Source organism: Ictidomys tridecemlineatus, chromosome 4, assembly GCF_052094955.1.
Source record: "Ictidomys tridecemlineatus isolate mIctTri1 chromosome 4, mIctTri1.hap1, whole genome shotgun sequence".
Taxonomy (NCBI): domain Eukaryota; kingdom Metazoa; phylum Chordata; class Mammalia; order Rodentia; family Sciuridae; genus Ictidomys; species Ictidomys tridecemlineatus.
Window position 1 is genome coordinate 49,337,069 of NC_135480.1, and position 12,347 is coordinate 49,349,415.

The 12,347-nt window shown below is 40.9% G+C and overlaps 1 protein-coding gene across 9 annotated transcripts in view; it reads right to left on the reverse strand.

The window, feature by feature from the left end:
• Window positions 1-221: 221 nt before the first annotated feature.
• Tead1 (TEA domain transcription factor 1) overlaps window positions 222-12,347 on the reverse strand; it is a 254,028-nt gene continuing 241,902 nt past the window's right edge. For all 9 annotated transcript variants that reach the window (XM_040284731.2, XM_021727347.3, XM_078046466.1 and 6 more), the window contains one exon: window positions 222-7,920. In XM_040284731.2, coding sequence (XP_040140665.1) covers window positions 7,807-7,920 — 114 coding nt within the window. In that variant the 3' untranslated portion in view covers window positions 222-7,806. The remainder of the gene's footprint in view (window positions 7,921-12,347) is intronic.

The window sequence follows — 12,347 nt, forward strand, 5'->3', positions numbered from 1 at the left end:
GGGCACTTTACCCCTGAGCTATATCTCCAGTCCTTTTTAATTTTTGAGACAAAGTCTCGATAGGTTGCTGAGGCTGGCCTTGAACTTGTGATCCTCCTGCTTCAACCTCCCAAGTTGCTGGTATTACAAGCGTGCACACCACTGAGCCTGGTTACTTTGCTCTCTCTTTCATATAATTCCCCACAACACATAGAGCACATTTCATTCTCAACAACACACACTTTTGCAGATAAGAAAGGTGACCCACACTTTCATTTTCTTTATTTTTCATTGATACCGTATGAATACAAAGTTTCTAGAAAGCTACAAAATGTCTACCACTTTATCAAGAAGGCATCAAAATGTGTCACTTTGCAAAGACATGAAAACACCTGCAGGAACTGACACAAAAATAGCATTTTTAGAGTGATGAAATAATTGCACTTGACTGTCATGGATATTAAAGTTATCACACATATGTACCGCGAAAGCTAGAATACATTTTTTTTTTACAAAGCACTTTATAAAAAAATTCTCTGCACACAACCCTATAATTTTCATATAACTATCATACTAAAGATAAATTCACTTTAAAGCCAACACTTAGGACATTTTTAAACAAAAAGGTACCAGTACCTAAACACAAACGTTAACGAATACAAGAATACTGTACTGCCCAGAGGCTTAACCAAATGCCTTTTGAAAATTTCTGCAAATAGGTTGAGAAAATGTGTGTGAATTTGCCGCCCCCACCCCCAACCTCTCCAATCTACCCAAGAGGAACCCAGTTACCCACAGGCAGGTTCCCCAGCCCAGTCCCAACAGCAGTACAATATCAAAGGAACCACTGACCAGATGAAACGCTTACATCACAAGCCCATCCTACACACGCGACACGAAGACACAGACTGTGAGAATCCATTAAGTCGTTTAGAATGTGAACAAACACACGTGGCAAAAACCAATTTACATAAAATTTGAGCATATTAAAGAAGTAAAGGCTATTCAGGTTTCTTTTTTAAATGTTACAAAAAAAATTTTTTTTGTCATTTTTCAGGCACGTACTGTTTTTACTTTTTTTTTTTTTCCTTGTTTGCAGTCATGAAGCCTATTGAAAAAGGCCTACAGAAGTAAATATTTCAAGGAGGTAACAGGGAGATGTACATCTTTTTTGAAAGAAGTGCAGTTAATATCTAATTTACACAGTGAAACTAATCACAGAAGACGATTAATGCCAAAAAAAAAAAAAAAAAAAGAAAAGAAAAGAAAAAGAAACCCAGGGATTGGTTTCCAATTGATTGACACCTGTATTCTGTCCACCTCTCTGAGAGAAAGGGGAAGCTGAATCAATCTCCTTGTGGAAGGCAGACAGTCAACCCGAGAGAGGTGGAATCTAACGGAATCTACCCTATCTGATGATGAAGAGAGGGAGTGGAAATGCTGTCTCTAAACTGGAAAGGATGCATGTGACTTGATACTAATTCACAGAGTAAACAATTACAGCTTAGGAAGTGGGGCAATAAATACAAATATTTCATCTTACTTAATGGTGCATGACTTCAGTGAAACTACCCTCTGCAATGTAGTCAACTTTGAAACATAAAACCTTCATTCTGAATGACAAAAGCCAAGAGTTTAGGAGAAAACTATTGTCAAAGGAAACACAGTAACAGCTGAAAAGCAGCGAAGCAGGAAAACACACATTTGACTAATTCCTTCCAAGTTGTGGTATAGTCCTGACAGGGAGGAGCAGAGAATTTGAGCAGCTGACTGTAACTTGTATAATTTTCCTTTTCATTTGCTAGTGTTTTTTTTTTTTTTTTAAACACAGAAATTTTATAAATATATACTCACAACTTGGGGTGGATAGAAGGATAAAAACCACTCCTGAAACATCAGTTCAGAGAGGCTCTTCTTAAAGACACCAGGTAGAGACACATGGAACATATGTAATTAAGAGGCTTTCAAAGTTGTCTGTTATTTTTACATCTATATTAGCAAAGAAAAAAACTGTTTTTTTTTTTTTCCTGGCTTCTTTTTGGCTGGTGTTTTCTTTTTCCTTTTCCTTTTTTTTTTAACCTCACCTCTATCAGTTTTCCCATGTTACACAAGGTTTTGAAATAAGCCGACACAGACTTTTAAGGAGTCGCCCCCTTTGAAGGCTGGAACATTCTTTGAAAATGCCAAATTTGTGAATGGTGCTCTTTGGAAGTTTCTCATAGCACATCCATACACAACACTCAGAGGCAACACTTTTGCCCTAAGAAGAACACTTCAATTGTAATGACCCTAACACATTTTTGTTCTGCACTGTCATCTCAGTTTGAGGCTTCCAACTTTCGAAATGGTGTCATTGTGTAAACCAGATAAGTGCGCACTGTCATTTGAATGGAAAGGAGTCTCCACGGAGACTGAACACGAACACACGGAGAAGGCAAAAGCTGTAATATCTGTCCACCGGCCAAGATTTCTGTTGTTTGTGCGGAAATTCCTTCATCTGGACGCAGGGCTGGGTGACAGGCGGAAACGGCACGGCACGCCGGGGCCATCGGCACACACAAACACAACAGTTTCTGGGTCGCTCCTGCAGCGGTGTGCTATGGCGGGTGGTGGTGGGGCCCCCACTGGCAGGCAGGTGGCGGCCACGTGGTGCTCTTGTGAATAGAGGCCTGTGGTTGGTTACTCATCCCGGTAAACCAAAGGCATTACGGTGATCTCAAAATATTTTTGGTCTCTCTACAAATTATCGTTATTATGGCAGCCCTTTTCTAAGCTGGAACCTCAAACCAAAGGCACTTTCATGCTGGAGTGCAGAAGATTCACAAATAGCTAAGTATTTGGTCATGAATTTAAAAGGCAACAATAAAAGTACAATTTGCTTTTCATAGTAAACTACAAAGTTGCAACCTTCTGTTTTGGTATATACATTTGAGAGCAGTGGTCAAAGAACCGACTTGGATTCCGGTTTCAGATTTCAGGCCAAGTCGTCAGTTTCCTACCGAACTGAAGAAAAATGGTGGGCTTCAAAACCAAAACAAAAACAATTTTTGCTAGTCCTGTTTCAAATACTGGGCCAATTGGTAAGTGGACAGGGAGTCTAGGCGCGAGAAAAGGCTGGCGGTACGACTAAGGTATTGCTAAGGCACTGCTTACTGGAACGCTTTGGCAGCTCTGAATTGAAAACTTCCTAAAAAAGTAACAGTAGTAAGAGAAATGCTTCCAGCTTACAAAAGGGCTCACGGTTCCGAGGCAGCCTTTTGCACTACAGACCCGACACGCGACGTCTCCAAGATTTAAGGCTTTTCAGAAATGACACGTGCAGGGATTTGCCACAGAAACATCAACATAGAGAAATCAGCAATGCAGATGTCCCCCTAATGTCACAGGTGTGAACACCAACAAACAATCAGCTCTACTCTTCGTTGGGACAGGTGTAGTGTACCAGAGCATATACAAAATTATACAAATGATATGTACCTGGTTTGTAAAATTGACTTTCGTGTGATTTAAATAATCGACGGTTGTACAAAAACAATGGCTAAAGCCACCACAGTATTGAAATCTAATGAAGACTTGGGTTTAAAAGTCACCTGGGGACTTTTAAACACCAAGTGTTCAGACTGCTTTTTTATTTGGCTGGTCTGAGGGCAGGACTTTGCTGCTGGGATGCTTAGGAAATAAAAATTTGACTGAGAGCCTGTGGCAGGTGCATGGTCCTCAAAGGAGGCGAAAAGGCTCATCAGCTTTCCTACTGTGCTGGTTGCTCAGACAGCCGCGGTCAGGCGCAGCACTACCCCGGGAGAAGCAGCATGAGTGACATGGTGCTTCTGCACAGGGGATTCTGACTCTCCCCTCTCTTCTGAACCAACCCTGTCCAAATATTCTTAGGGATCATGTAAGCATAGAGCACCAAAGAAGAATGGCCTCGCGTGGAAGAGGCCAAGGATTAGAGAGGCAAGCGCCCTAGAAGTCCTCAGCCTTACTTGGTCACCAGACAGCTGGGTGACTTTAGGCAAGTCATTTCATCTCTCCTCTGGCCTCAACCTCTTCATTCAAAAAATGCAGGGAAGTAGTATGTTGTGCTCTCTCTTAGCTCAAGAAAGAAAAACTCTGCAAGTCCCCTTCTGGAATGGATTTTTCTCCAATCCATCCCCAAAGATAAAAAAAAAAAAAAAATGTTTGAGAGGTTTCAATAAGTTCTACAGACAGCACTGACTATAAGGCAGAAAGTAGAAGCAGCCGGAGGAAATAAACCAGAAGGATTAAAGGTTTGATGAGGAGACCCAAGAACTTATGAGAAATAACAAAAACTGCTGGGATTTTTTTTTTTTTTTCCCAAAGCCTCTGGTAACTAAGGGCTGAAGGTCAAATCAGAGAAGTTTTAAAGCAGGAGGAAACATGGACATAATGTCACTTGATCAACATATTCCCACCTGCCTCTTGAAGATCTGATAAAGGCTCCCAGGAGAGAAGATCCTACAGGTGAAATGCAAGGAGAAACCATTACCAATATACAGATGTGGCCTGTAAGATGCAGGACAGTTGTTCTTGATGAGGGATGACTGTGTACCCTAGGGGACACTGGCAATGTCTATGGGACACTGACTGTGACAACTGTGCAAAGTGGTGCTACTAAGTAGAGGCCAGATCACTAGTAAACCTCTGATAATGCCCAGGACAGCCCCACACAACAAAGAATGATCTGGTCCAAGATGTCCACAGCATCAAGGCTGAGCTCAGGTAGCCTGGACATGCCAGAGATTCTGGCCAGGGACATGTCTTGAAGTGGCTCTGGTTTTAGCATAGGCCTCTCAGGATGGTAGAAATGAATGCAAACAGAACAGAGGCCTGTTCTTCAGCTCCTCCCTAGGCAAAGTTGGCCTCTGAGCTCCAAAGTGAAAGCACACTACGTCTCAGGCAAACCTGGTACTGGAGGTCACCAGGGGAGAGCACCCGGGAGAGAGGTGAGGACTAGCTTTGCAAAGGCTTCATTATGGTTTAGGAAACTTTTAAAACACAGACAGAAGGAAGAACCATATAGGAAGCATCAGAGATTTGGATTAGGTATAACGACACAAGTTTCACCCAAAGGGTTAATTTGGTAGAGACTAAACAAGCAAGCCCAAGGGTTTGGAGTAACTGGACCAGTAATTAAGACAAGGAAAATATCTGTCCTGATGAAAGCTTTAGTGGAAAATTTTAAAAAAATCTTATAGCTGTTTTAAATGCAAATTTAAATCAAGAGTCATTCTCAAGGTTATTTAGGTAAACCCCCCAAATTAAACTCCAAGGACACTCAGAGAAAGATGTGGGAACCCAGGCAGAAGAGGTCCTAGTCTGACCCCGTGAAGACACCTGGCCAGCCATGGCCTTCTCTGCAGCTAGTAGAGCTTATCCTGTAGCTGATCTTCTTGGGTTCTAGAATTTTTGTGCTTTGAAAGTGAATCCCAAGAGTTCCCCTGGTAGCACATTAGAGGTGCACTTCCATGTGGGAAGATAATCCAGACACCTCTGCCCCTGAAGTTCTGGGCTGGACTGGCTCTAAAACCACATGAGGTCATTTGCACCTACTCATACAGCCCTTGTCGGGGGGGGGGGGGGGGGCGGGGGCGGGGGTCGTGTATGTGTATGGGGAGTTCCCTTGAGGAAAAATGCAAGACATGGGAGCCAAAGTAACTTTCCTAAGAGGGGTGTCCGACAGAAGCCATTATGAATATTATGACCACGAAAGACACGTAAGTGCTTGGGCTGAAGACCAGACAGAAGAGCAGAAAACTAGGGCAATTCCTCAGAGGCTGGCTTGGAACCAGGGAACAAAGGCAGGCCTTACTATGTATGGAGGGAAGATGAGCACCACCCTGCTGGTTTATGCAAGGATGTGCATTCCAAGTGGGAAAGTTTTGCATGTTCTCTGGTCTTCCCAGTGACCAGTGATGTGTTTGAGAGACATGAGGGTTAGTCTAGTGTTTTCCTTTCATCATAAGCCAAGGCAAACCCTTATACTCATGACCACAAGATATGAGACAATGTATAAGCATGGTCAGAGCACATGCCGGGGTGAGGAAGTGGGTGTGTCAGATGTGGTAAACTATGTTCTAGTGTTGGTGATGTTTTGCACCTTACAAAACTTATTTTATGTTCTACTGTGTTCACATATTCCTGATGGTTATAAGATCATCATTTTCCTCTAAAAAGTCGAGGGGTAGCCCCTTTTCTCTCCCCAGTGAAGCACTTATGAAAATAACCCAAGACACGCGGCCACATGGAACCAACTCTGCCTGGGCAATGCTTTGGAATATGTTTGGAAAGTTGAATCTCTCCCAAAGAGAGAACCTCCTGAAGGAGCCTGTTTGAAAAGGGGGGAGAGAGAGAGAGAGAGAGAGAGAGAGAGAGAGAGAGAGAGAGAGAGAGAGAGAGAGAGAGAGAACGAACATTGGGCCTCTTAAACCTAGGTCATACAAGGGCCATTGCATCTTACTGAGAGATGTCTAGAAAATGAATATCCTTAGAGAGAACGTATCTAAGTATAGATGCAGACTGAGATACACATAGGTATCAGCACCTAGCAAACTGAGCAACACTAAACAGGTGTTACAAATGTTGAATAACTATGTCTGTATATGTGTACATATGCGATGGCATTCATACACATATAGTCACATCAGGTTCCTACGCATCTTGGGTCACCAGAAATAAAGAATTTATCCACAGGCTGGTAGGGATACTTACAATTTTCTGGGGAGCAGAGTTGCTAAACCTGATGAGCCTTTTACTTGTTTGGTTGTTGAAATTTCTCTCCCAGCCACAAGATTCTCTATACTTTGCAGCTCACAGTGCAGTATTCATGCCAATTTTAAAATTTTGCTATTAAATTTCAATGGTTCAGATGTTTACTCTTAATAAAAAATTTGGTTGTCCATATAAAATATAACTGCACACACAAGACTATAAACATTGTAAGTTTAGATTTTTCAGTATTTATCTACTTATTGCAAAAAGAGCCATCTTTTCTTTTTTCATTAAATAATCAACCATCACATTAGTACAATACAATTTTACATTTTTAAATATACTATATATGTTAAGGATAAGGGGTGAAGTTTTCTTCCTCTGTAATACCTGTTCAAGAGTTTAATGGATTAGAAGATTAGTTTTAACCTTGAGGAAAGAAGTACAAATTTGTCTCATTAGGATATTTCTACCAAGCATTTCTTAAGGCTATAGTTTAACATTTGGTTTCAAAAAGAAAGAAAGGTTTCATTTAAAAAATAATTTAGTGAATTACATTCTTTTTATAACTTCCACCCTAATTAGTTACAAAGATAAGTCTAAAGATTCTTAGTTTTGTGTACTAATTTACATTTATATTTAAAGATTAATTTTACTTGTATCTTAAAACAAGAATTTCATGTTGGAAAAAAAAAAAAAAGAGAACTAAATACATTTGTGTAAAGGCAGTAAATGTCCCGTGGGCAAGGCTCTGTCTTAATATTTTCTACCACAATAAGAAACAGGTCTCTGCAGAGAGAGACCTGGGTTGTTTAGGTTTTCCTTTCCCGAGGAATTATGGGCTGCAGATCTGAAGAACACATAGAAACAACTCGATTTCTCTTTACAACTGTACCAGAACTTCACAGCTACAATGATAGTATGAACACATGAAAAAATGACTTCACTCAAACAGGATTTAGAAAAGTCGGGGTGACCTCGGGGCCAGGACACCACCCACGTGGTGAGGTTTACAGTCAGTCGTTCAATAATGGAGAGTGTGTGTGTGCACATAGGTGTGTGTATATACAGATATTCTATATATATAAATAATCATGTTCAGTCTTTTACAAGCCTGTAAATATGGTGTTGTGCTCCATGTTCACTATTTGAAACTTCAAATACACAGGCCATGCAGAGGAGAGTTTCTTGTGTATCCCTGTTCGTTACCACCTGTTTAAAAAAGAAAAGAAAAGAAAAGGTACATATATATGGCACCTCATGGAGGAAGGCACACTCCCGCTGGGTCCCAGGACAATGACTGAATTAGAGAAGAGCAGTCTTAAGTCAGATCAGTGGGTTAGGAATCCAGTCGGCCTCCCTCTGCACCATCTAACACATATTCCGAGAACTTGAATCCCGTCCAAGCAGGATGTTATAAGTAAGAAAGACCTTATAGATGGTCTCTCATCTATTTTCTAAGCTCAAGAAGAGAGCAAAAGAATCAGTGTGGTTTATGTGTTTGGGTATTTTCTGAGGCCCCATTTCTTTATAATTAAAGGAATTTTCTATCATTCTGTCCCACTGTATAACTATTTATCCTAAGCAATTGTGTCCTACTTTATTATTTTTATTGTGTATACACACATATACACACACACACTTACTTATGCAGCTATTCCCCCCCACCCCCACCCCGTAAGGGGATCAAACCCAGGGTCTCATGCATATGGGCAGGTGCTCTACCACTGAGCTTTATCCCCAGCCCTATTTTAATTATATTTTAAATTGTCAAATAATAAGTGATATCATGGTACATGTATACATTGATTAACTGGCTAATTAACATATTCATCACCTCACATACTTCTTTGTGATGAAAACATTTAAAATGTATTCTTTCTCCTACCTTATTCTTAAATTCATGCTACATTTTGTTTCACAATAGCCAGTGACAGGCAGGAGCTCTGTGGGTGCCATGCTCATCACTGTATTCACCAGCAGAGCCTGGACTCAGCAAAATATTTGCCATATAAAGGACAAGGTACAGGTGGAATCATGTCCAGTGACACTCTTTCTGTGGGCACAGGCTTTACCTTTCAACATGTATGCTGAAGCACCATCTGTTACTTCTTCAGTTATGGCTCTTGAAGCCATCTCCTTCCTCACCCCGTGGCCACAGCTTCTGGCCCAAGTCATTGCTACCTCCTCTCCTCACTCAGTCGCAGTCCCCACGCCATCCTCAGAGGAAGTTTCTACATGCAAATCCAACTATACTTCCCTACTCAAGCCACTTCAATTACTCTCCTGTTACTTTCTTTTAAAAAAAAATATTGTTTTATTTGTAGATGGATACAATATCTTTATTTTATTTATTTATTTTTATGTGGTGCTGAAGATCGAACCTACGGCCTCATGCATATGAGGCAAGTGCTCTACCACTGAGCTACAGCCTCAGCCCTCTCCTATTACTTTGGTATTTGAAAACATTCTAGATTCAAGAGCCTGTCTGGCCCATCCTAGACCTATTTTCCTCCTATGCGTCAGGCTGTTTCCTGCATTTGCTTCCTAGAGGCATTCAAATTAATATGCCCTGACTAAAGTCTCATAATGCTTCTGATTTTCCCTAAAGAATTGTGTGATTTTTTTTTTTCTTTAAATATCCATCTCATTCAGTGGATTATAAATTCCTGAAGATCAGGGACCATGTTTCCCAGTAACTAGCTCAGTGCACAACACACATGGTCATTTAATAAATATTTGCTGAATGAATGGAAATTTACACAGTAGCCAACACATATTGATCCCCCTTCTCTGCATCTACTCAAGCATTAAATGTTTTCTATAGTTTGTCGCATATGACATTCCAACAACTCTATGAGTGAGTGGTATTACTACTCCCCTTGGAGAAGGCGCTGAGGGGTTAATCGGCTCAAGGTTCAACTTGTTCCAGGTGGCCTATTCAATTCCTTTTCCCTCAGGAAGGCTTCTCCATCCTCTTGAACCAGGTCCAATCCTGTCTCTTAGCATTAAGTCCCTCTGCCAGACGCCAGCCAGGGAGAGTTTCCATCCATTTAGTGATAACATGATGAATGCCTGCCTCCCCCTCGTCAGACCCCAGGATGGCTGCCTACCTGGGTAGCTCACCACAGCATCCCTAGCACCCAACATCTATGTGTACACTTATAGAACACACCCAACCCCCTTTTTGGTAAATCTGAAAAATGTCTATCTGTCAAAGCAACATAAATGTTAGCCCTGAGAATTTCCCCACCTCACCATGTACTTCCATGATGCCTGGTACTCCAGCAACCATAACTTTGTATTGTAATGGTCTATTTAACTACTTTTGTCACCCTAAAGGGTATAGATTACTACAGTACAGGCACTCTGCTTTATCTGCATTGCTTCTCAGTAGCTAATACATCTAATCCCGTGGTTTAGTTGAATGAATTAAAGCACTCTCAATCATTACCTTTGAGGTGGAGAATGCAGATTAAGCCTTTGCTTATAAATGGGGCAGAGACTGAGGTCTGAAGACTTCAAATGCCTTGTGCAAGGTCATAATGTAGTGATTTCATGACTCTAAAATTATCCTGCAAAGTGGTTTTTCTATCAAGTCTTTATTATTGGATCTGTGACCCTGGGGAAGCCTAATATTCCTTACCCACAAAAATGGGAATAAAAATGATCCCATAGTTTTGTAGTGAGAATTTCATAACATAACACTTAGCAAAAGATCTATCTAGCACAGTGCCTGAACCCTCGAGGCTCTATCCTATTTTCTCTGAAAGAATATACCTCGTTGAGGCTTCGTGATTGAGATTCAACAGAGAAAAGAAAACAAAAATGTTTCCATCAACCTTTATGTCTGAATGTGACCTCCAAAGAAAACAGCCTACTGCCTTCTTTCTCAGCTCTGTGCCACTGTTGTCACTAGGCCCCACATCGACAGGTTCAGTTCAACTTCTGAATCAACTTGATGCAATCAGATAACCCATTGTATCAGCCAGCATGGTCGGGAATTGGCCTTGATGACACAAGGATTGTATCTAAAATACCCAGTAAAGTCCCTCCAACTTTGTCCAGTTGGAGATTTCATAATGGCCTGTCCCTGAGGAAGAGCTGGAAAGCGTAATTTCTCCTGTTCATCAATTAGATGACATGACTTTCATAATCCAGGAGTGCTGGCTTAACTGCAGTTTTTCTAAGGCTATGATATTTCCAGCAGATTCTTATTGGTAGTTACCAATTCCTCATATCAAAGGAATGTCTAACTGTTTAGTGGCACATTGTAAAGTTATTAATTGAACCTGAGTTTCCTGGACAGCCATGGTGGTTCAAGCCACATGTCCTGAGAAAGCACTCCTGACGATTACCTGGGCTCTGTGGGAAACAGGCACTCGGACATTTCCTGGCCATTTCATCCCACTGTGCACTGTGAGGTAGAAAGTCAGGACCTGGGAATAACATCTTCCTTAATGTGCAGAAACAGACAAGGCTGGTTTTTTAAGCATCAGCTAAGATGCCCTCCAAGAAGTGGTGGCCATCCACTCAGAGTTCTGACCAAGAACTGAAACTGTTTATTAAGTCCACAGCAGGATTCTAGCTTGCTCACGTGAATGCTAAGCTGCTGTGCCTGTTCTTTAAATAGTAGAGAAAAATCTCTGACAAGTACTTGCTCCTTGCCAGCGCCCACACTAGAACCACTCAGTTTTCACCAAAAGATCTCTAGAGGAAAAGATACTAACGAATAGCTACTATGAACAGGTATTCCAAATTCTTTTTCCCGATTGCTGGCTTCTGAAGTGTAGAGGCAAGTAGGTATATTTGAGAATCCACTAAGTTCTCTCCCTAGAATATATGACACTTACATGCAAAACTGTTTGTCAGTTGCATGCCAGTCTCGTCCCTGTGAACTCTGAAACTCATTTGCCAGTCTGCTTATAGCAGTGGCTTTCAGTCCTAGTTGCTCACTTCAACTGCGTGGAAAGCTTTAAAATTAAACAAAAAGACATGATGCTGGGCCCCACCTCAGGGATTCATCTGGAGTGGGGCCCAGGCCTCAGATTATAAAGAGTGTCCTGGATAAACTCTTTACTCTTTAATACGTGATAAACTTTTTAATCCGTGAAGGGCTTTAATTTTAAAAACAGATTGTTTTTTATTTTCAACAGTGGTATATGGGAGCTGGATTCTACTGGCTTATGAATGTGATAGTTAATAGTAAGAAATTTCATGAGCTAGACAACAATTGGTAGCTTGAAATTGCTCATGGGGGGTATATTTACACTATGGAAATAGGGAAAAAATATAAATCAGGATTTGGAATGGGGTGCAGGTTTAGGAATGAGTGCTTAAAAATAACAAAGAAAGTGTATCACTGATTAAGAACCACCGACCAAATAGAACCAAAACTCCAGGTAAAGAATTCCCACTCTAAGTATTCTAGTTCTTAATCCTAGTAACAAAGAGTAATAGAGTAAGCTGTCAGAGGGCTGCGTGTGTGACTGGAGTATTATCTTGGTACCTCTTTAATGAAATTGTTTCTATCAAGTTTTGTTTTGGTATTTTTTTTAAGCCTTATTAAAACAAAACAAAACAAAAAACCCTCTTACTGTGTATTTTCTAAGTATAAAATGCTATGCCTCACAACCTTT